Source organism: Saimiri boliviensis, chromosome 9 (assembly GCF_048565385.1).
Source record: "Saimiri boliviensis isolate mSaiBol1 chromosome 9, mSaiBol1.pri, whole genome shotgun sequence".
In the NCBI taxonomy this organism is placed as follows: Eukaryota; Metazoa; Chordata; class Mammalia; order Primates; family Cebidae; genus Saimiri; species Saimiri boliviensis.
The window spans coordinates 108,299,553-108,324,444 of NC_133457.1; the positions used below are offsets into that span (position 1 = coordinate 108,299,553).

Below are 24,892 nucleotides of genomic sequence, written 5' to 3' on the forward strand. Positions count from 1 at the left end.
GTGGTAAACGTGTTTATGAATTTTTTTCTATTTTTTTGAGGGGGAATTTGGGGAGATTCAAATCTATGTTAAGCATTATTGCCTCCATCTTCCCCAGCTGGTATTATTTTCACAGATGAGAAAACTGAGCCTCAGGGAAAAACCTGATTTGCCCAAGATCACACAGCCAGTGACAGCACAGAAATGTATGTGAGGTCACCTGCTTTCATGCAAGGTACACAGAAGATGCCTAATATAGACCACTCCCTCCTCATCTTCCTCCCTGCTTTCACTGGTCAGTGTCCTTACAGGATTCTGGAGGTTTTTTGAGGGGGTATTTTTGTTTGTTTGTTTGTTTTTTGAGGTGGAGTCTCACTCTGTTGCTCAGGCTGGAGTGCAATGGCACAATCTTGGCTCACTGAAACCTTCGCCTGCCGGGTTCAAGCAATTCTCCTGCTTAAACTTATTGCGTAGGTGGGATTACAGGCACCCACCACCATACCTGGCTAATTTTTGTAGTTTTAGGAGAGATGGGGGTTTCACCATGCTGGCCAGGCTGGTCTCGAATTCATGGCCTCAAGGGATCCACCAGCCTCGGCCTCCCAAAGTGCTGGGATTACAGGTGTGAGCCACTACACCCAGCCCCAGGATTCTGTTATTGGCAATCAAAATGAGATTATCCATGCAAAGAGCTCAGCACTCTACCAATGAAAGCATTCAACACCTGTTAGCAGTTAATATATGATTTTATGGTTGATGAACCCAAGGGTTAGAGAGGCAGATAATTGTTCCAATGTTACACAGCTGGTGAGTGACGCAGGATTTAAACTCAGGTCTGTCTGACCAGAACCCAGCGTTCTTTCTCCCACAATAGTAGTTCTTAATTTGGAGCAGCTTTGTCTCCCAGGTGGTACTTGGCAATGACTAAAGGTATCTTTGGTTTTCATCACTGCGAATGTGGAGTGCTACTGCCACCTAGTGGGCAAAGCCTAGGAATGACATTACACATCCTACAGATTGAGAGAACAACAGATTACCATCTGGGCTCTCTGTACCAGTAGTAGGTCCTAGGTTTGGGAGTTAGGAAAGAAGCTTATTCCAATATCTAGGAAAGCATTGTTAGGACAGGGTCAACCCTCACCATTTGCCACAAGAGCGGCTATTGGCAGGGTGCAGTAGCTCACACCTGTAATCCTAGCACTTTGGGAGGCTGAGGCGGGCTAATTACCTGAGGTCGGGAGTTTGAAACCAGCCTGACCAACACGGATAAACCCTGTCTCTACTAAAAATACAAAATTAAGCCGGGCGCGGTGGCTCAAGCCTGTAATCCCAGCACTTTGGGAGGCTGAGGCGGGTGGATCACGAGGTCAGGAGATCGAGACCATCCTGGTCAACACGGTGAAACCCCGTCTCTACTAAAAATACAAAAAATTAGCTGGGCATGGTGGTGCATGCCTGTAATCCCAGCTACTCGGGAGGCTTAGGCAGAGAATCGCTTGAACCCAGGAGGAGGAGGTTGCGGTGAGCCAAGATCAGGCCACTGCACTCCAGCCTGTGCAACAAGAATTAAACTCTGTCCCCCCTGCCCCCCACCAAAAAAAAAGACTACCCTGGCCAACATGGCAAAACCCTATCTCTGTTAAAAATACCTGGCTGTGTGCAGTGGCTCATGCCTGTAATCCCAGCACTTTGGGAAGCCGAGGCGGGCAGATCACGAGGTCAGGAGTTCGAGACTACCCTGGCCAACATGGCGAAACCCCTTCGCTACTAAAAATACAGAATTAGCCTGGTGTACTGGCAGGCACCTGCAATCCCAGCTACTCAGCTGGGGCAGGAGAGTTACTTCAACCTGGGAGGTGAAGGTTGCAGTGAGCCAAGATGGCGCCACTGCACTCTAGCCTGGGCGACAGAGCAAGACTCCTTTTCAAAATAAATACATACATAAATAAAAATACCTGTTTACCTAGCGTAAGAAAAGGTGTAAATTCATTTATATGTTTGTAAGTTCATCAGCTTTTTGCCCATTAAAAAAAACTGGAGGCTTCAGGAATTTGAGTGACTTGGCTAAGGTGGCACAGCCAGGATTAGGGATGCCAGATGGTAGGCTGAATAATTCCTCCACACCACCACTAAAAGATGTCCTCATGCTAATGTCTGAAACCCGTGAATATCCTACCTTATATTTTTGGGTTTGTTTTTTGTTTTGAAAGAGTCTCATTCTGTCACCCAGGCTGGAATGCAGTGGCATGATCTAGGCTCACTGCAACCTCTGTTTCCTGGGTTCAAGCCATCCTCCTGCCTCAGCCTCCAGAGCAGCTGGTATTACAGGTGTCCACCACCATGCCTAGCTAATTTTTGTATTTTTAGTAGAGATGGTGTTTCACCAGGTTGGCCAGGCTGGTCTCGAACTCCTGACCTCAAGTGATCCACCCACTTCAGTCTCCCAAAGTGCTGGGATTACATGTATGAATCACTGCGCCCGGCCTTACCTTCCGTTTTAAAAGAGATTTCACAGATGTAATTAATATAAGGATCTTGATATGGTACCATTATTCTGGATTATCTGGGAGCACCCAATGTAATCACAAGAGTCCTTATAAGAAGCAGGAAGCAGGAAGATCAGTCAGTAGTAGATGTGACAACTGAAACAGGAGGCTGAGGTGATTCAAGGAGGGGGCCATGAGCTAAGGAATGCAGGTGGCCTCTACAAACTGAAAAAGGTGGAAAGAAATTGATGTCCCCAGAAAGATGCAGCCTTGCCGACACCCTGACTTCAGATGTTTGACCTAGAAAACTGCAAGAGAATATATCTGTGTTGTTTCAATCCACGAAGTTTGTAGTAATTCCTTGTAATAGTAACAGGAAAAAAATACATGGATTTAGCATGCAAAACAAAACCCATGATTCCCAGCAGCTGAATTTGAATTTCCTACAAACAACAATTTTTAAAGTATAACTATGTCGCAAATGTTACATAAGACATATTTTTTATTTAAAAAATTTTTTTTTAATTTGTAGATTTATTTTATTTTTTTATTTTTTTGAGATGGAGTTTTGCTCTTGCCCAGGCTAGGGTGCAATGGCGCCATCTCAGCTCACTGCAACCTTCCCCTCCTGGGTTCAAGTGTTTCTCCTGCCTCAGCCTCCCAAGCATTGAGGATTACAGGTGCCTGCCACCACGTCCAGCTAATTTTTGTGTGTGTGTGTGTGTGTGTGTATTTTTAGTAGACAAGGGTTTCATCATGTTGACCGGGCTGGTCTCAAACCCCTGACTTCAGGTGACCCACCTGCCTCAGCCAAAGTGTTGGGATGACAGGTATGAGCCTCCATTTCCGGCCTATTTTTGTGGGTTTGGAAAGGAACGTATTTACATGTTTATCTGAAATTCAAACTGTAGTGAATATTCTATATTTTTTATGAAGCTGAGAGCAGGAGTCAAAACTCATGATTCCCAGGTCCCCTCCACACTGCCACCCTCTGCCCCTCAATCTAGCATCTGGCAGAAACTGCCATGTTCTTATGGCCCTCATGGATCATTTCCCATCTTCTTGGGACTCCTCCCTCCCCTGGGGTAGAGAAACGAAAAGACTGTTTAAGGTCGCCTCTTGGGGCTCCGAGTTCTCCTTGACCACCAGAATTTCTCTCTAGAAATGGCTTAGTGTCTACTCTGCCTCAGAGGGACCTAGGAGATTTGTCTAAAAGTTGCAGTTGCACAAAATCCTTGCGGGGGGATCTTGATGGACTGGGATGGGAGTTAGTCATGTCTTTGTCTGGAGGGAACTTCATGAGCCCAAAGCAGGAAAAAAGTGATTATTGAATCAGGCTCCAGAGCAAGAATCAGGTTTCAGATGAGGAAACAGAGGCCCAAGGAGGAATGGGGACTTGCTCCAGGTTACTCAGTTAATGACAGACAGACGTCTCCTGGTTTGGAATCTCCCCTTTTGGAGCAGACAGTCCTGATAGCAGCCGTAATAAAGGAAGTCTAGAATGCTAATCCTGAGATCTGGGTTTGAAGCCCTTTACCGCCTTGATTGCCAGTTTCCCTTTCGTGAAATAAGGGAATTGTGTAAATATGAGGAGTTAATGAGATCATGGATGTGAAACAACAGGTACATGTTAGCATGTTCTTGGAAAATGGCAGCTTCGTTCCCTCCTTCTCTGAGCTTCAGCTTCCCCATCTGTAAGCCGGCTTTGACAGGTGGCTGGCGCCCCAGCTCCTCCCAGCCACTCCGGGTCCGCAGCGCCGAGTCCCGGCCGCTAGGTGGAGACAGAACGCCGGCGTTGCCGGGAGGTGTCGCACATGCGCGCTCCTAGGCGGAGCCCCGCCTCCCACGCCCTGGCACGTCACTTCCGGCGCGAGGGGCCGGGCCGGCCGGGCCGGGAGTGCGGGTCGTTTCTGCGCGCGCTGCCGGACGAGGCTCCCGCTGCCGATTGACCCGCGCTCCGCCCGTAGCCGGGCCGGTGAGTGCCCGCGAGCCCGTCCGTGTGCCCTGGGGGCCAAGGAGAGGGACCCCTGAGAGGGAAGGATAACCGGAAGTGGGTACCAGAGGCGCGAGAGACCCCAGGAAATGGGGACACCTGGGGAGGGGGTGACAGCCGGAAGTGGGGGCCTCGGAAGGTTGTCCATGAGATGTGGGGTTCGGGGGCTCCAGGAGAGATGGCCTCCTGACCTCTGCTTTTTGAGAGGAAGGGGTGGAGAGGAAAGTGATGCTCCGGAAAGCGATGGGCTCCAGGTGGGGGGAGATCCCCCGGCTTCACCCGTAAGTGGTGTCTGCGTCTCACTCATATGTCCGCCCGTCAGCTCATTCATCAGCTTGTGACTGAGCCCTGCTGGGCGCTCGGCACTGCTGAGGCCCTGGAGAGTCAACAGGAAGCTCCAGGTGGAGGGTAGAGATGAGGAGCCCAGGGTGGGGCTAGACGCATCCTTGCTCTGCCTCACCGGGTGCCCCCTTGGCGCATTGTTTAACCTATATCCCCCGCTGGTGTGTACAGGCCACTGCCATGTGTCAGGCACTGGGGGTGGCAGCGGCCGTGGCAGACAAGCACTCTGCTCTCGTGGAACTTACATTCTAAGAGGCAGTGCTCCTTGTCCTCCTTTTTAGAATGGTAACAGTAATAGCGCTCTCACCAAATACTGTGAAAATTAAATGAGGAAATGCATAAAGGGTTTAGCAATGCTTGATATATGGTAAAATGCTCAAGTATGCATTATCTTCATTCCACTGTGCTGTAAGCTTCGTAAGACAAGGAATTAGATTGTTTGCATGTGCATTCCCAGTGCCTGTGAGCACAGTGCCTAACATATATGGTAGGTGATCAGTCATTATTGGATAAATGAATAGGTGGTGAAATTGAGCCTGGTTTTATGTAAACGCCCATGCCATTGGACTGTAATTTCTAAAAAAGAAATAGGAAAACTGGAGGGAATCATCCTCAGGTAGTTTGGGAAGGATTCAGAGGAGGTAACACGGCAGCCGAGTCTTGAAGGCAATTTGAGCAGTCTGATTAAGAACAAGAGAAAATTTCAGGTAGAGTGTATCAGAAGTGCGCGAGGTGTTCCAAGGATGATGGGTCATCAGTTTGTTTTGACTGGCATTTAATGTGCATCAAGGTGGGGTGAGGTGGGAAATGAGGCAGGAGGTGAGGCCTATGCCTTGTGAACACTAGTTTGTCACAGGTAGACACTAGATTGGGATTGCAGGCATCTCTTGGTGACTTCCCTAGAAACAAAGCCATAGTTGTTCCATTCTTCACTTAGCATACCTCTGCCAAGCAGACTAAAGTCATTCAATAAATATTTACGGAGTGCAGACTCTGTGTCTTAACACCACAGTTAAATGCTGGATTTAAGATAATGAAGAAGACATACTTGGATGTTGCTCACAAATTGCCAACAGACAGTTGCACCAGAGTGGGAGAAGTGTAGGGGAGGCTCCTCACCTGGCCTGGGGGTCAGCAAAGCTACCTGCTCCAGGCCACCAGCATCTCTCACCTGGATTATTGCAATAACCTCTCAATGGCCTCTTTGCTTCAGTCTTCACCCCCTTAGAGTCCATTCTCAAGACAGCAGAGTGGTCCTTTTAAAATATATTTTTATTTATTTGTTTGAGATGGAGTCTCACTCTGTCCACCCATGCTGGAGTGCAGTGACATAATCTTGGCTCACTGCAACTTCTGCTTCCTGGTTTCAAGTGATTCTCCTGCTTCAGCTTCCCACGTAGCTGGCACTACAGGTGTGCGCCACCATGCCTGGCTAATTTTTGTATTTTTAGTAGAGACAGGGTTTCGCCGTGTTGGCCAGGCTGGTCTTGAACTCCTGACCTCAGGTGATCTACCTGCCTCAGCCTCCTAAAGTGTTGGGATGACAAGTGTGAGCCACCATGGTCAGCCTGAGAAAAAAATTTAAAAATTAGCCAGGCATGTTGGTGTGTGCCTGTAGTCCCAGCTACCTGGGAGGCTGGGGCAGGAGGATTGCTTGAACCCAGGAGTTTGAGGTTGCAGAGAACTATGATTGTGCCACTGCACTTAAGCCTGGGTGACAGAGCAAGACCCTGTCTCTCTCTTAAAAAACAAAAAAAGTATGGCTGGGCACGGTGGTTCATGCCTGTAATCCCAGCATTTTGGGAGGCTAAGGCAGGTGATCACCTGAGGTTAGAAGTTCGAGACCAGCCTAGCCAACATGGTGAAACCCCATCTCTACTAAAAATACCAAAAAATTAGCTGGGCGTGGCAGCGGACGCCTGTAATCCCAGCTACTCGGGAGGCTGAGGCAGGAGAATCACTTGAATCCAGGAGGCGGAGGTTGCAGTGAGCCGAAGTCACGCCATTGCACTCCAGCCTGGGTGACAAGAGCAAGACTCCATCTTAAAAAAAAAAAAAAAAAAAAAAAGTCCAGGCACAGTGGCTCACGCCTGTAATCCCAGCACTTTGGGAGGCCCAGGTGGGCGGATCACAAGGTCAGGAGTTCGAGACCAGCCTGGCCAATATGGTGAAACCCCATCTCTACTAAAAATATAAAAAAATTAGCCAGGCATGGTGATGCATGCCTGTAATCCCAGCTAATCAGGAGACTGAGGCCAGAGGCAGGAGACTTGCTGGCGCCGGGGAGGTGGAGGTTACAGTGAGCTGAGATTGTGCCACTGACTCCCACCTGGGTGACAGCAAGGCTCCATCTAAACAAAAAAAAAGTGCATGAATTCAGGTCCTCTAAGAAGCAGACACTAGAATGAGATTAGACATGCTAGAAATTTAGAGGCAATCCCTGTGAAGAACAACACCGGGGAAGGGAGCAGGAGAAGTCAAGAAGAGCCATTGACAGTGATGCAAATCAGCTATGAAGGAGGTTTGGGCAGCAAGTGTCTGCCTGCAGGGCAGTCCCAACAAAGGTTTGGCCAGGCCCTCAAGCCAAAGTTGCTTGTTAGAGGAGCCCCATGTCTCACTCAATCATTGGCTACGAGCAGTGAGGCCAGAGGGCTGTGGGAAGTTTGGCTTTCCCTGGAGAGTGGATCTAGAGGGACAGCCACTGGGGCCGTTTATCAATTACGTTTTCCCAGCAGGAAATCTGACGGGCACATATTCCCAGCTGCCACGATAAGTTACATGGGTACATGGTAAAAAAATTCAAACAGTACAGTAAAAATCCCTTTTCTCCTCTTAAATGTTCACTTGTACAGTTACGCTCCCTAGAGGTAACCATTGGTAAGTTTCTTATATCCTTCCAGAAATTTTCTGTGCATTCACAAGTATATATAGGTGTTTACATTAAAAACGTGATTATTTTCTGTACATTATTCTACAACTTGCTTTTTTAACATGTCAGTTCATGAAGATCTGCCTAATTCCTTTTCATGACTGACTAGTACCCCATTCATATGGTAATATTACTTAACCAGTCCCCCCATCATGGGCGGTTAAGGTGTTTCTAATCTTTTATCATTATAATCAATACTTGTGAAGGCCATGTGCATATTTTGCACATATATACAAGTATATGTCTTAGAAATGGAATTGTTGACCAAAGGGCTTGTGGATTTACATTCTGAAGATATTGACAGCTTCCCTCCAAAGAGGCTATGTCAATTTGTACTCCCAGCAGCAGCAAGCATATCAGAGCACTTTGTTTTGCTGATCTGAATCTCACAGTTGGTTTTTTGTTGTTGTTGTTGTTTGTTTCGTTTTGTTTTGTTTTTGAGACTGACTCTCACTCTGGCTGGAATGCAGTAGGGTGATCTTGGCTCACTGCAACCTCTGCCTCCCCAGTTCAAGCGATTCTCCTGCCTCAGTCTCCCGAGTAACTGGGATTACAGGCATGTGCCACCATGCCCAGCCAAATTTTGTGTTTTTAGTAGAGATGGGGTTTCACCATGTTGGCCAGGCTGATCTCAAACTCTTACCTCAGGTGATCCGCCTGCTCGACCCCTCAAAGTGCTGGGATTACAGGCGTGAGCCACCTCGCCTGGCCTTAGAGTTGTTTTAATTTACATTTATTTAATGACGAATAAGGTCGAGCACCTATTCATACACTTATAAGTAAGGCCCTGATGTTCATTAGGGAGTATATAGACTGCTAGAGCTGCTGATTACCTCCCTGGGGATGCAGCCGGCCTGGGATCAGACTTGTGTGTATGGTTTAGATCCAGTTCATTGCCCCCAGTTGAGAAACACTGCTCTGAGGTTACTCGGCTTTTACAGGAAGTGTTCCTGTCCCCTGCACTGTGCTGCCCTGGGATTTGGAATAAGCATTGTTAAGTCTTGTTAACGTGGCTTAGGGCTTCTGTGTTGGCAGGGACCCTGGTAGCTAATGTCAGAAGAAAGTGACTCTCTGAGAACCAGCCCTTCTGTGGCCTCACTCTCTGAAAATGAGCTGCCACCACCACCTGAGCCTCCAGGCTACGTGTGCTCACTGACAGAAGAACTGGTCACCAAAGCCCGGGAAGAACTGCAGGAAAAGCCGGAATGGAGACTTCGAGATGTGCAGGCCCTCCGTGACATGGTACGGAAGGAGTACCCGAACCTGAGCACGTCCCTCGATGACGCCTTCCTGCTGCGCTTCCTCCGGGCCCGCAAGTTTGATTATGACCGGGCCCTGCAGCTCCTCGTCAACTACCACAGCTGCAGGCGAAGCTGGCCTGAAGTCTTCAATAACTTGAGGCCATCAGCCTTAAAAGATGTCCTTGCTTCCGGGTTCCTCACCGTGCTGCCCCACACTGACCCCAGGGGCTGCCATGTCGTCTGCATCCGCCCAGGTATCTCCCTAGACTGCTGTGGGGCGTGCGTGTCTGCTCTTGCTGCAGTGTGTCCATTCGGCACTCTGCCCTCCTTTCTGAGTCCCTTTTTTACCCCTCCTTTGTCATAGTCAAGGCCGTTTGGATTGCAGATGACAAAAACCTACTCAAACCAACTTCAGAAAAAAGGGAGGATTTAGTCTAAGGAAACAGGAGTATATCCCAGAACCAGAAGAGAGCTGAAGGTGTGGCAGCTCTTACTAGGGCCTAGAACCGAGAACCAGAATGCCACCAGGAGCCAAGACAGCCATTCTTTCTGTCTCTGCCTGAATGGCTGTGTGTCCGTCAACCACGCATTTCTGCCTTTTGCACATCTTCTTCACACTTTTTTCTGTGTATGGCTGTCCTAACTGTGGTGCATGTAGTTAAATCTGGCACCCCCTCAGCTCTCAGGTTTGCCTGACCCCCAATTAAGTGCCTCAATTCAGATTCCAGATTTCTAGTGGGGAGCATCTGGTGGGGCTGAGGAGCCTGCCCCTGGCCGCAGGATACACGCATGGCTGCCAGGGCCCTCCCTGAGTCCTCTTTGTGGGTAGTTTGTAGTTCAGGTATCAGTGCAAGGGTGTGGACTGGGCAGACACCTGGAAAGCTGCCTCCTCTGTGCCTCCTCCAACCTGTGCTTCCTTGCCTCTGTTTTGTTAAGCCACTGGCAGGATTCACTTTGGATTTGTTTTTTCATCTTAGCACTTCATGGCAGTAATCAGGACACCTTACATTTCTTTGTCATGGTAGTTTATGAATGGGGGCTCTCTGCCACTAAAAGAGCATTTAGAAATACTCCCCAGCCAGGCGCAGTGGCTCATACTTGTAATCCCAGCACTTTGGGAGGGCAAGGGAGAAGGATTGCTTGAGGCCAGGAGTTTGAGACCAGCCTGGGCAATGTGATGAGACCCTGTCTCTACAAAAAATTTAAAAAAGAAAAAAACCAGAAATGCTCCCCAAAGAGCATTTCAACACAGTGACCAGGGGCTGCCGGAACTCAAGATTTCTGATTCTTAGGCCTGTTCTCTTCCATGACACCAAAAGCATTATGAACTTCAGAATGTTCCACCCCACTCCTAGCTTCCATCAGAACAGAGCTGAGAGAAAAATGGAAAGTAAGACGCAATGTTCTCCCCAAGTAAGCCAGGGAACGAGAACACACTGGTAGCCCTCTTTTGCTCATGCATGTAAACACCCTCTTGAAGGGAAGTTTGATGGGGAGTTGACGCCTCCATGCACTTTCCTCTGCCTTTAGTCATTCCCCAAACTCTGTTTAGAAGCTAAACCATTCTCTCCAGACTTTACTGTGTCTGTACCAAGACCACTGTTAATGGCTTACCTGCTATTGTAGGTACTTGCCAAAATTAGCGGTGTTTATTTTAAAATAAGCAATGCAGTGCAGATTTTCAGGCATCAGGAGACCTAGAAACCAGTCAGCAGGTTTTTCGGCTCCTCTTTACTCGACTCCTAAGAATATTACAACACAGTCAGATATTGCAACACTGATTGCACCTTTGCTTGCATGGTTTCAACCCTTTGCTCGTGAGTGAATTTTTTCCCCATATGTCTGGAACAGATCTGGACCCCTTCCCACCAACCCAGCCTTTTAGGAGGAGGCATACACAGAAACATTTGTTTTCAGCTGGGCATCAGCTTTGCCTTTGTGAAAGCTCTTTTAAGGCATGTGATTGAAAGGAATAATATCCAGTTAAACAGAGGCAGGTTTAATTGGCAGCAATGTTAAACAGCAAGCTGGCACAATTTGGGGACAAAGATCTTTCATAAGAATTTTGCACATACCACATATCTCATTGTTGGCAAATGTGAAGTTTTATCCTTTTTTTTTTTGAGACAAAGTCTTGCTCTGTCGCCAGGCTGGAGTGCAGTGCTGCACTCTCAGCTCACTGCAACCTCCGCCTCCCGGGTTAAAGTGAGTCTTCTGCCTCAGCCTCTCAAGTAGCTGGGACTACAGGCGTGTGCCACCACGCCCATCTAATATTTTTGTATTTTTAGTAGGCGGGGTTTCACCATGTTGTCTAGAATGGTCTCAATTTCTTGACCTTGTGATCTGCCCTCCTCAGCCTCCCAAAGTGCTGGGATTACAGGCATGAGCCACTGCTCCCAGTGGTGAAGTTTTATCTTTTAAGAAAGAGGTACACAGATTTTTGCTGCGATTTTCTTGAGAATAGTGGTTAACAGTAAAAAAGGGTATTTTCATTTTTTCTTCCCCAAAGAGAGGAAAGAATCATTAAATACATGGAGCGTGTTAAAGAAGTATCCACCTTAGAAAGAGGAGTTTTATGAAGGAACACAGCACTATGCTTCCTTCTCACAGTACTCCCCTCAAGGTTGTGTATGAGTCAAGACTCAGTTTTTTTGTTTGTTTTTTTGAGACAGAGTCTCCCTCTGTTGCCCAGGTTGGAGTGCAGTGGTACGATCTCGGCTCACTGCAACCTCTGCCTCCTGAGTTCAAGTGATTCTCCTGCCTCAGCCTCCCAAGTAGCCGAGACGACAGGCATGCACCACCATTCCCAGCTAATTTTTGTATTTTCAGTAGAGACAGGGTTTCACCATGTTGACCAGGCTTGGTCTTTAACTCCTGACCTCAAATGATCCACCCGCCTTGGCCTCCCAAAGAGTTGAGATTACAGGCGTGAGCCACTACATCTGGCCAAGACTCAGTCTTTGGGTGGCAAGTGACAGAAAGCCAACTCACACTGGCTGAAACAAGCAAAAAACACAGTTGCTCAGATAACTGAAGTCTAGGTGAAGCTGGATTTAGGGGCCCAAACTCTGGCACTGGAAAGCTGTCTCCACTGCTGCTGTCCTCAGCAGGGTCTTCATTCCCAGGCCAGCTCTTTTGCCTCCTGGGGCCTGTGAATCTCGGACTCACAGCCTCAAAACTACAAGAGGAAAGAGATCTCTTTCCCAAGGGCCAGAGTCCTAGAATTGAGTCTCCTCGACTCTGCTTGACCTGGCTTGCATCCCACACTGTGGCAAAAAGGATGTGCTGTCAGATTGGCCAATCGGTCCCTAGTCACTCACTCCCTTCTGAAGTCAGGAGTCAAGTCAGTTCTATCCAAACTGCATGGCTGGAGTGGGAGGAGGTAATTCCCTAAGGAAAATCAGATTGGTGCTATGAAGATAAGGGGAAATAGATGACAGAGTAAAGCACAGATGTCCATGAAGGCAGGTATTATCACCCTATTCTACTTAGGAGGAGATGAGGGCTCAGTGAGGTATTGAAGTACCTTGCCCACAGTTACACAGCTAGTAACATTCAGACCCTAAGGTGTGTCTGACTTCAGAATGCATACTTTTTTTTTTTGAAATGAGTCTCACTCTGTCACCAGGCTGGAATACAGTGGCGCAATCTCAGCTCACTGCAACCTCTGCCTCCCCAGGTTCAAGTGATTCTCCCGCCTCAGCCTCCGGAGTAGCTGGAACTACAGGTGTGCACCACCACACCCAGCTAATTTTTGTATTTTTGGTAGAGACGGGTTTTACCATGTTGGCCAGGCTGGTCTTGATCTCTTGACCTTGTGATCCGCCTGCCTCGGCCTTCCAAAGTGCTGGAATTACAGGTGTGACCCACTATGCCTGGCCCAGAAGGCATGCTTTTTACTTCAGAAAGAATACTTTTTACTTCAGAGAGCATACTTTTTTTTTTTTGAGCCAGGCTCTCGCCCTGTCACCCAAGCTGGAGTACAGTGGCATGATCATGGTCACTGCAGCCTCAACCTCCTGAGCTCATGTGATCCTCCCACCTCAGCTTTCCAAGTAGTGGGACTACAGACACACCGTACCACACCTGACTAACGTTTTTATATTTTGTAGAGATGGGGTTTTGCCTTGTTGCCTTGGCTGGTTTTGAATTCCTGGGCTTGAGTGATCCTCCCACCTCGGCCTTCCAAAGTACTGGGATTACAGGCATGAGCCACTGTGCCCAGCCAGAGCTCATGCTTTTAACCTCAACACTCCATTGTATTTGCATTGCAAAATGTGCTGCTGTTTGGAGTTAAGAAACCAGCTGCTGCTTATCGTTCCATTTGCTAACCTAAATAGAGACACAGCTACTAGAACATCTTTCTTTTCCATTTTGAAACAACAGTGTTAGAAAGGAGATAAATCTTCGTCTGATCACTTATTTAATTTCTGTAACATACTGTCAATCTCTTACAACCTTAGACAGATGGATACCAAGCAACTATCCAATTACCGAAAACATCCGAGCCATATACTTGACTTTAGAAAAACTCATTCAGTCGGAAGAAACCCAAGTGAATGGAATTGTAATTCTTGCAGACTACAAAGGAGTGAGTTTATCAAAAGCATCTCACTTTGGCCCTTTTATAGCCAAAAAGGTGATTGGCATCCTCCAGGTAAGACCCCTGTCTGTCCTGCCTGTTTCGTGGTGGCTTTGGCTTTCCCCAGGGCCTGTCCCTTTACTGTGGGTCTCACATGATACACAAACCGCACATCCCACACCTGCAATCTGAAAAACACAAAAGCATTATGGGAAGAAATTTAAAAGTCCTATTTACCACTTGTTCTTATCAGTCTCTCAAGTACCCTCTGGAGTAGGTACTTCATTGTTAAGGCAAGAGTCCAAAAAACTAGGGAACTGCTTTTTGCCTTTTTTTGATCTGGAAGGCAGAGGAAAAATTCTCCTAACAAACAAAACCTAGCTGGACGTGGTGCCTCATGCCTATAATCCCAACACTTTGGGAGGCCAAGGTGGGTGGATCACTTGAGGTCAGGAGTTCGAGACCAGCCTGGCCAACATGGTGAAACCCTGTCTCTACCAAAAATACAAAAAATTTAGCTGGGCGTTGTGGTAGGTGCCTGGAATCCCAGCTACTTGGGAGGGTGAGGCAGGAGAATCACTTGAACCCAGGAGGCAGAAATTGCAATGAGATGAGATCGTGCCATTGCACTCCAGCCTGGGTGAGAATTCCAAAACTCTACCTCAAAAAAAAAAAAAACCCTAAGAAATGATGCTTCTGCCCAAGGTGCTGGAGCCCCTCCTGCCCTCTGTGGATCTGGGGGATGTGGTGCTCGGTTGGGCTGTATTTTGGTCAGATGCTTCATACCTCATGTTTTGTGTTTCAGAACATGAGTCACTGGGGTCTGTGGGTTCCCTACATATCTGCACCATGTTTAACGGCTTGCACAGTGCTTTTACAGCCATCAGGGCCCATTCAGTCCTTCAACGAATCCTCTGAGATAGGCAAGGCAAGAACTATTTTTCCTTTTTGATAGATAGGGAAACTGAGACCTAGAGAAAATATAGCCTGTCACAGCTGTGACAAGTTTTGATTACTTGTTCATTCTGACCCGCCATGTGGGGTGTTGTCTTTTGTGAACTATGGGGCACCAATGATACAGTAGGTTTTCTCGCTGGATTCCACAAATGTTTTAGTCCGTGGTGCACCAGGTTTATTATTTAAAGAAATCAGTGCATATGGCCAGGCGCAGTGGCTCATGCTTCTAATCCCAGCACTTTGGGAGGCCAAGGCGGGCGGATAATGGGGTTAGGAGTTCGAGACCAGGCTGGCCAACACTGTGATGGCCATCTCTACTAAAATTACAAAAATTAGTTGGTCATGATGGCAGGTGCCTGTAATCCCAGCTACTTGAGAGGCTAAGGCAGGAGAATTGCTTGCACCTGGGAGGTGAAGGTTGCAGTGAGCCGAGATCTGCATTCCAGCCTGGGGGACAGAGCCAGACTCGGCCTCAAAAAGAAATCAGTGCACATTTGGACATTATCATAAATTTGAATTCTGACTTTGAGCTGACCCTGGCTTTCCTTCACGGGCACTCCTCTTGATGCTTCCTGCTGAACACCACGTAGTTTCAAGTGTCAGGATTAAGAGTGTGGATCAGTGTCTTATCATCTAGCAAAGGGAAAAAATTAATTAAGTTTGGGAAATGTGGTATAGCCTGTCCCTTTCTTATAAATTTCATTGTAAGAATTTACGTTATAGGCTCTGAACAGGACTACAGTTAAGGAAACCCACTTGGTTGTGCTTAGTGGACTGTGTTTCTCAAACTCATTTGCCTGCTGTGGAGCCCTGTTTTGTATATCCTGAGAAATATACTTTGGCAACACTGATCTAGAAGGTCTAATATCTGCCAGATCCATGCCTATAGATTCAGACTGTTTTCTGCTATAAGAGCAACCGCTCTTCATATGTTTGCCTCTCTTCATTTTTTTTTTTTTTTTTTTTTTTGAGACAGAGTCTCACTCTGTCACCCAGGCTGGAGTGCAGTGGCATGTTCTTGGCTCACTGCAACCTCCACCTCTTGGGTTCAAGCAATTTTCCAGCCTCAGCCTCCCAAGTAGCTGGGATTACAGATGTGTGCCACCATGCCCAGCTAATTTTTGTATTTTTAGTAGAGATGGGGTTTCACCATGTTGGCCAGCCTGGTCTCAAACTCCTGACCTCAAGTGATCTGCCTGCCTCAGCCTGTCAAAGTGCTGGGATTACAAGTGTGAGCCACCACACCCAGCCTCTGTTTGCCTCTCTTCTTACCCAGTTTTGGGTCCCAGGGAAGACTTTCCCTGAGGTCTGTCTTCCTGTTTAGGCCCCACGTGGACTGTCATTGAGGGGGCCATGAGGGTCAGATCAGACTTATGTACTGGAGCTGAAAATGAAGATTTAACTCGGGGGAGGAAGGTGTGGAAAGACTCTGCAGATGTTCTAAACCCCTTTGCCTTTCCCACACAGGATGGTTTTCCCATTCGGATAAAAGCAGTCCATGTTGTGAATGAACCTCGAATATTTAAAGGCATTTTTGCCATCATAAAACCATTTCTGAAGGAGAAAATAGCAAACAGAGTAAGTGATGATCCCATTGACTTGAGATTTTTCTTTCCTCCCTCCACTGATTTATTTGTGACATCTGAAACTTGTTTATTTTTGCCCTGGGACTACTAATTTGGAAAGTAGTTACAGATAAAATAAATGGACAGTCCCTTTTTGTGAGGGGAAGATGGAAGATGAAATTAGTAAGAATGTAATATTTGCCAGTAGAGTGAGCACAGCCAGGATTTTTATCACAAGATCCTCCCAACCTTGGCAGTGTAGCAAGGCCCCAGCTCTAAAAAAATGTTTTTAATTAAGTGGGTGTGCCTGGGTGCAGTGGCTCACACCTGTAATCCTAGCACTTTGGGAGGCTGAGCTGGGCCGATCACTTGAGGTCAGGAGTTTGAGACCAGTTTGGCCAACACAATGAAACCCCGTCTCTACTAAAAATACAAAAAAATAGCCAGATGTGGTGGCACATGCCTGTAACTGCAGCTACTTGGGAGGCTGAGGCACGGGAGCACTTGAATCTGGGAGGCAGTGATTGCAGTGCACCAAGACCATGCCACTGTACTCCAGCCTGGGCAATAGTGAGACTCTGTCTCAACTAAAAAAAAAAATTAGGTGGGTGTGATGGCACATGTGTAGTCTCCACTACTCAGAAGGCTGAGGTGGGAGGATTGCTTAAGCTCAGGAGTTCAAGGCTGTGGTGGGCTATGGTTTTGCCACTGTGTTCCAGCCTGGGTAACAGCAGAACACTCTCTCTAAAATAATTTTTTTTTTTAAAGTTACAGTCATTAGCACTGTGGGGCTTAAAAAATGCTGCCTAAGCCTTTCCATTTGCCTAACATGTCCTGCTATGTAGTTTGTGGAACAATTCAAGGTTTATGAGCTAGGTGAGTTTTTAGCTTACCTCTTATTTAAGAAGGGATGAATGGCACTTTGAGTCTTCCTTTCTGACCTTTCCCAGCACCACTGATTGAAATGGGATGGATGGTATTTTTCTCCTTTCTGAGACCTAGGATGATCATTCCAAAGACGGCCCTGAATTTTACTTGCTTTTCCTTTTTTCTTTTTTTTTTTTTTTTTTTTGAAAGAGTCTTGCTCTGTTGCCCAGGCTGGAGTACAGTGATAAGATCTCAGCTCACTGCAACCTCTGCCCCACAGGTTCAAGTGATTCTCCTGCCTCAGCCTCCCAAGTAGATGGGATTACAGGTGCCCACCACCACACCTGGCTAATTTTTGTGTTTTTAGTAGAAAGGGTTTCACTGTGTTGGCTGGGTTGGTCTCAAATTCCTGACCTCAGGTGATCCACCTGCCTTGGCCTCCCACAGTGCTGGGATTACAGGCATGAGCCACCATGCTGGGCCCTTGCTTTTTCAAAGAAGTAACATATATAGATAGAAAATCTCAAAGTTGTAAGGGAGGGAACTTGAAATCCAGCTCTAGATTCCTCAGCTCTTTCCCTGAAGATTTGATTCATCAGCTCAGGGATCTGTGCTTTAAAATCCCCTTAGGAGATTCTGATGCACAGCTAGATTTGCAGACCACTAATTCAGTGGCTTCCCTGCCTGTCTGTGAACCCATGTGGGTCCATAAAGATTCTGTTTGGAACTTTTACCAAAGCAGCCTTTGGACAAGTCTTTGACACCTGTGAAATGCCCCTGTTTGAGGCTCACGATGTTCTTCCTTTGTTCCTTCATAGGTTCATTCATTCAGAAATACGTATTGATCAACGCTATGTGCAAGCATGTTCTAGATGAACAAAACAGACCAAAATCCCTGCCCCTAGAAGCTTATATTCTAAAGAGAGCCACAGTGAATTATGTTTTCAAGTATTAGAATGTGATAAGTGCTACAGAGAAAAATAAAGCAGAGAAAAGGATAGCATGTGTGAGGTGGGAAAGGTTGCAGTATTCAACTGCGTGGTTAGAGGTGGCGGCCTTGAGAAGCAGACATTTGAGCAAAGACTTGAGAGGTGAGGGAGTGAGCCATCTAGGTATCTAGGAGGCCAGCAAAGGCACGACCCTGCTATGGGAGCCTGCCTGGCATGCTGGGAGAGCAGCTTGGCTGGCGCAGCTGGGTCAAAACTGGAGGGGCAAGTGGTCAGAGGAGGGCTCAGAGAAGTAACAAGGCAAGATTGTGAGGGGCCCCTGAGTCTGTGAGGTGGGAGTGCCGGAAGGCTGTACATAGAGAAACAACCGTGAACTGACTTTCATTGAAAAGAACTTAGATTGCAGAGGGACAAGAGTGAGGGCAGGGAGACCAGGTAGGCGGCCACTGTAGGAATCCAGGGGAGAAGCGATGCGACATGCTGCCATTAGTGTGATGGTGAGGTGGCTGGATCCTGGATACATTCTGAAGGTCCAGCCAACAGGGCGCATGGTATAAGGAAAAGAGAATTAAGGATACTCGAGGCTTTCTGGGCTGAAAAAGGAAGGATAGGGTTGCCATTAACCTTTCCTTTCTTCATTCAACAGACATTTATTTGAGCACCTGCCACGAAGGAGATTTCTGCATTCCTGATTAACCTAAAAGCATACGTGTTTTCATTTCATTTCCCTTTAGTTCTTCCTCCATGGGTCTGACTTGAACTCTCTCCACACAAGCCTTCCAAGAAGCATTCTCCCCAAGGAGTACGGGGGCACGGCTGGGGAGCTGGACACTGCCACCTGGAATGCAGTGCTGCTGGCTTCAGAAGACGACTTTGTGAAAGAGTTCTGCCAACCTGTCCCTGCCTGTGACAGCATCCTGGGCCAGGCACTGCTGCCTGAGGGCCTGACCTCAGATGCACAGTGTGATGACTCCCTGCGAGCTGTGAAGTCACAGCTATACTCCTGCTACTAGCCTGTCCCCGACGGTCACCATCCTTCATTCTTTTCCTTTTTTTCTTTGGAGAGGCACAAGAATTTAAGGTGCCAAGGATTCAGTCTTGCTCCTTATAATTAAACTACAAGACGGAGGAACAGCCTGTGAGATAGGAGGGGGAGCCCATTTTGGGGTAAGCCTTTGGTTACTTGAATTACTCCATGGAAGACATGGAAAATGTCCCCACTGATTCTTAAACATTTGGGATCCTGGTTTGCAACTGTTAATGTAGAGACTCTATCTGTTTTGTTTTGTTTGGTTTGGTTTGGTTTGGTTGGGGGGTGGTGGTCTGGTTCTTACACATCTTGGAAGCAAGAAAAATCAGGACCAAAGTCACTTTGATCCCACTTTCTAGGATAAAAATCTTTTTGGCCAGTCAGAACTACTTCTATGAAATTATTTGGCCAAACCTGCAGTGTGACCAAATGTGACACTGGGAGTTTGTGTCTTTCACAGAAACCCTAAGTACAGACCTCTGCTGCTCATCGGGAAACTTTAGAGATGCAGGCCCCAGCTACTGTCACTGGGTTTGGAAAGCATCTTAACTGAATCATGTAAGCATCAGGACAAAAGCAGCACTTTGTGGTCAAATGTGAAAGCCGGAAACTTCAAAGCACCTCTGGGACTCATTGGTTGAAGTTTGCAATGGAAACTTAAGTTTTCCCAAATCCACAAAGCCTTAGCCCTGGTTCTCAACAGAATCATACAGGGACCTGGCAGGAAGTGATTTTACTCAACCGAAAATACTGGATTCCAGACCCATGTAGCTACAAGAATTCTGGTCTAGGAATCAGAGACCTGGATCCCACCCAAGTGTGCAACTATGGACAAGACATGGGCCTCTGTGGGCCTCAACCTTCTCTGCAGACTGAGGCTGGATGAAATGTCAGCTAGGGCCCTTTTGGCTACTGGGCCTCTGGGATTCGGTTTAGTTACTCAGTGTTAGATTTTCTGCCTAGAAAGGTAACTATCTAGATACAAGTGGTTGAATCCTGTGGTTTTGTTTTGGTTTTTGTGGTACACGTGTCTTTGCAAGAGAGATGTGTCACCAATTAGCCCTGCCTTTAAAGAAACTACTATGTGTATTCCTGGGACTCAGTGACACCAATTTCGTTTTTATAGTGATGGTTAAATTTGGAAAAGATGGCTTTTGTGAGACCAGGTGAAGCGACCAGGATCTTGTATGATGAATTCCTTCCATCCCTAAGACTCTGGTACTATATTGTAAACCTGGCTATAGTAGTTAATTACTTGAGATTCTTAAATTTCGGTCTCTGGAAATGAACATAGGGGCAGGTTATTGCTGGGTCACTTCTGGGCCCCCTGCCCTCCCAGCCCCACTTGAGTTTCTCTCTCTGGTCTGGGTGAACCAGCCAGCCTGAATGTTCTGCATTTCAGCACTTTAGAACTTCCCTGTCAAGATTTTAGCCTTAGCCCAAGCACCAGTTAGGTGGTTCACATGATAGCTTTCTACCTATTTCCTTTCAGATGTATTTCATGGTGTTAAACAGTGACAAGTATTATGTGTTGTGCGTGCACCTTCTCCGTGCATTTATTAGACTAACCAGCCGAGGCAGATAGCTCAGTTAGGGAGAGAACAGTACTCTGAAATTTGAAGGCCAGTCTGTTGTTACTAAGTTGTTCATCTCTCTCGCTTTTTTACATGTCTGGAGAAGTCGTTGGTGGAAATTAATTTACTTTACCTCATTAATATAATTCTAGAGTTCTTTTCACCATGGATACTAACCCTGGATCCTCTAGGGTCCTGGCTTTGCTGGAAGTGCAAAAAAAGCACTCCCGGCTGCTTCTCATGCCATCTGATGATGATGTGACCAGCATTGCTGAAAAGGCCCAAGTAGGAGAAGTGGGATGGCTGAAGGAGGGGGTTCAGAACCCAGTGGCCTGCATGGGAGAATTGGGTGGAGGCTTTCTTAGGTCCCAAGAGGGAAGACAGATTAAACAAAACAAAAAACTAGGTAAAGAGGAATGAATCACCCAGCCCTGGGGTTTAAATTCTACACTGCATTCCTGGCCTTTGTCTTAACGTCGGCATGGCCAAAGCTCTCCTAGAGAACTATTTCAATAAACCAGACTTGGAGAGGCTTCTTAGGTTTTTCCAGCAGGACAAGGAAGGAGTGGTTTCACTCAGCTTCTGGAATAAGTTGGAGCCTAAGTCATCTGACTCCAGGGGTTGCTTGCTTTGTTTTGGCTCCAAAGAGATATCAAATAGTTTTGATACCTCAGGAAGCTTGAACCAAGCTGTGAAACCAAGACCTCCCTGAGGGTGAAAATCAAGGTGGTCTCCTTGTGGCTTCACCTGGGTGTTTGTGTCACGTTGCCTCAGCAGGGTGGGGAATGACCAGCGAGGGAGCACCGTGAGCATTTCTCAGTAGAGGGGAGCACACTGGTGAGACAAACACATGAACCTCAAGAGCTGGAGGTATTTTCCTTCATGGAGAAGTTCTAGCCCAATGCACAAACACTTGGAAATTAACTTTTCCCTAAATTCAAGGTAGTGTGGCGTCAGGAAATGGGACAGTAAATTGGGAGAGCCGAGCTTCACTTTTACCTCACTGCGTGGCCTTGGATGAGCTGTTAAACATCCCTGAGCGATTCTGTGAGAAAGGCGATCTATACTCCAAACTTTATTCCTGGTTATCTAGTTGACTTTACTGCCACATAGACACTGTGCTCTCTCTTTCTAGAAGCTTTTTCCTTTTTTCCCCCCTCAGCTGTCTTGTTATTTAGGAAATTTAGGTCTGAATGAATTGGTACCTAAAAGCTTCCAAATCAATCTGTAAGTTTCAGAATATGGGAATTTTCTTCCTCTTCTTCCCCCACATCCCAACATGGAATTCTGGAAAGTTGTGCCTCTTCCTAGAATCCTGTTCTGCCTTCATGGGGGAGAGACTGGATGAAATCTACAGAAACAACCAGAAGTGCCAGCCTGGCTTCCTGTCTTGATTTTCTAACTTGCTCTTGGCAAAGGTTGCTTTATTTTTTTTATTTTTTTCTTGCATTTTTTTTTAATCCTGTTGCTGCTGCGCATATCAACGCAAAAGTAGCTTTAGAACTTTCATATTTCATCCTGGTTTCACAAGGAGTCACTTATCTTAGGAAGTTCATTTAAGTCAGGTTAGAAGACTGGGCACAGTGGCTCATGCCTGTCATCCCAGCACTTTGGGGTGCTGAGGTGGGTGGATCACCTGAAGTCAGGAGTTCCAGACCAGCCTGGCCAACACGGTGAAACCCTGCCTCTACTAAAAATACAAAAATTACCTGGGTGTGGTGGTGAGTGCCTGTAATCCCAGCTATTCAGGAGGCTAAGGCAGGAGAATCACTTGAACCCGGGGGCAGAGGTTACAGTGGGCCAAGGTCGCACCATTACACTCCAGCCTGGGCGACAAGAGTGAAATTCCATCTCAAAAATAAATAGAAATAAAAAATCAGCTTACAAAACACGATTTTTTTCCAGAAATGTGACAGTAAGAGTCATTTCTCTGAATTCCTTTATATTGAGACTTTCTGAATTCTCCCTGGGTGGGCAATTTCTTTAAATGCTGTTTGACTCTCAGCTTAGTTGTGGGATTTTTTTTTTTTTTTTTTTTTCATTTGGGTAGCAAAAGCTAGAGTACTAAAGCCATGGTGATTATAATACCTTTTAAAAGTTTTACCATTTTAAAGTTGCCAGCATCTAAGGTTTTCCTTTAAAGCCTCCTTTCATTTAGGGAGTAAAATGTTAGCTAAACCAATTATATTCATGTGGCTGTCCTGTGGCCATGAGAGGTGTGGAGATACCGAACAGAAACATGTCTACTGTTCAGGAAAGATGTCGGCTCCGGTAATGACTCTCTGCATTGGGATCTGTTAGTTTTGTAAATCTAAATTCTTCTGCTCTCAGCCAGGTGCGGTGGCTCATGCCTATAATCCCAGAACTTTGGAAGACCGAGGGAGGGGCAGATCATTTGAGGTCAGGAGTTTGAGACCAGGCTAGCCATCATGGCGAAACCCCACCTCTACTAAAAAATACAAAAATTAGCTGGGTGTGGTGATGTGCACCTGTAATCCCAGCTGCTTGGTAGGCTGAGGCAGGAGAATCGCTTAAACTGGGGAGGCAGAGGTTGCTGTAAGCTGAGATCGTGCCACTGCACTCCAGACTGGGCAACAAAGCAAGACTTCATCTCAAATACATACATACATAAGTAAATTATTCTGCTGCCCTGAACTAAATTCATTCATTCTTCTGTTCTCCTGACTTGGAGAAATGGTTTGTTTAAAATGCTAGTAACAAGCATCAGTAGAGTCTATAGGAACTTGCTTCATGGGAAGGATCGATGTGATTTGTGAATGGAGGTGATGGTGATGAAATTCCTACTTTTCACTGGGCTGTTTTTCTTTTCATCTCACTGGGCAGCAGGCTTAGTGAGGCAGTGAGATGCTGCTGCTGTGGATTCTTGTGGCTGTGCCTCGGCTTCTTGGCATATCAGGTAGGAACCTGTTAAAAGTGAAATACTTGAAACCTCTCTGACCAAGAGCCTCTGATGGAGTGGGAGGTGAGCTAATTTTCTGACCAGCTTGGGCCATCACTTCAGCCACTGTCACAGTCTTTGCTTCAAACTGAAATTCAGTTTGGCTTTGAGTATAGGGATACATGGTGGATTCATGTACTTCAGTGTTTGTTTTGACTAAAAGTTTATTTTTCTAGTGCATTTTCTAAGTCAAAGTGGTGAAAATATGTAATTTTAGTCTGCATGACTGGGTCTGAAACAATAAAAATCCCTGAAAAGTTAAATGTGCGTGGGATTCTTTTGTGATGATGGTTTGGATAAAGGTTCCAAGGTTTATTATTCACAGCCAGGGGAGACAGAGGCTCCCTGCAGGTGAGGGAGGGAGGTGCACTGTGAGAGACAGTGCATTCTGAGGATGCCCCAGCTGCCTCTGAGGAGTATGCGCATTTAGACTGCTGCAGTATGAAGACAGGAGAATGCAGCTGCTTACACAGAGTGGTAGAGGTGGTATGCAAATTTTTACATTCTTGAGGCCCAGCTATACTTCTTGGACTGGCCTTGAATCTTTCTTTTTTTTTTTTTTTTTTTTTTTTTTTTTTTTTGAGACGGAGTTTCGCTCTTGTTACCCAGGCTGGAGTGTAATGGCGCGATCTTGGCTCACCGCAACCTCCGCCTCCTGGGCTCAGGCAATTCTCCTGCCTCAGCCTCCTGAGTAGCTGGGATTACAGGCATGTGCCACCATGCCCAGCTAATTTTTTTGTATTTTTAGTAGAGACGGGGTTTCACCATGTTGACCAGGATGGTCTCGATCTTTCGACCTTGTGATCCACCCGCCTCGGCCTCCCAAAGTGCTGGGATTACAGGCTTGAGCCACCGCGCCCGGCCTGGCCTTGAATCTTTCTAATGAGAGCCAGCCATTTCCGGAATGTGCATGTGGGCTGGGCACCCCTGTGGTAATCTCATTTAACCTTCAGCTACCCTTAATGCAGTCATGTGACTGTCCCTGTGGAAAAATTGAGGTACAGAAAAGTAGCTTCCCCAATGACACACAACTAGCCAAATAATAAAGATGGGACACAAACCCAGGAAGTGTGACAAGCCCACTATTTTCTCTGATGGTTGGAAACAAATCACCAGTCCCCAGGTAGAAAAGAGAGAGAAGGCAGGACTCTTTCAGAGAGTAAGAAAGTACAAGAAACTGACTTTTTTCCTGGCTTCTTGAAAATACAAGCCGTGGTTATTAACTTCTGAAACCCAGATTGTAACTGAACATTTTATTCCAGAAGTATACCCAGACTCTGGAGGGGTAACTGGAGCATGGCTCAACCAACTCGGGTCCCATGCTTGCTAAGCTGTTTCTGTGTCCTCTGTTTTTATAGAGAAGCAGGCACTCTGTGCCCCAGAGGAGACAAAACTGGGTCCCCACGGTAGCTCTGGCGAGTTGATGAGTCAGTTGAGAAAC

General features: G+C 46.7%; 1 protein-coding gene across 6 annotated transcripts; it reads left to right on the forward strand.

Annotated features, from left to right (window-relative positions):
* The first annotated feature begins 4,340 nt into the window (after window positions 1-4,340).
* On the forward strand, window positions 4,341-24,107 carry TTPAL (alpha tocopherol transfer protein like). 6 transcript variants are annotated; one of them, XM_074406569.1, is made up of 5 exons: window positions 4,341-4,515; window positions 8,748-9,224; window positions 13,434-13,627; window positions 15,977-16,087; window positions 18,623-24,104. In XM_074406569.1, the coding sequence occupies exons 2-5, from the start codon at window positions 8,780-8,782 to the stop codon at window positions 18,899-18,901; spliced, it is 1,029 nt and encodes a 342-aa protein (XP_074262670.1). In that variant the 5' UTR covers window positions 4,341-4,515; window positions 8,748-8,779; the 3' UTR covers window positions 18,902-24,104. The 6 variants fall into 6 exon arrangements, with proteins under 6 accessions (XP_074262670.1, XP_010345191.1, XP_003936454.1 ...); XM_010346889.3 differs by having other exon boundaries at window positions 8,765-9,224; XM_003936405.3 differs by having other exon boundaries at window positions 4,341-4,440; window positions 8,765-9,224.
* The last annotated feature ends 785 nt before the right edge of the window (window positions 24,108-24,892 follow it).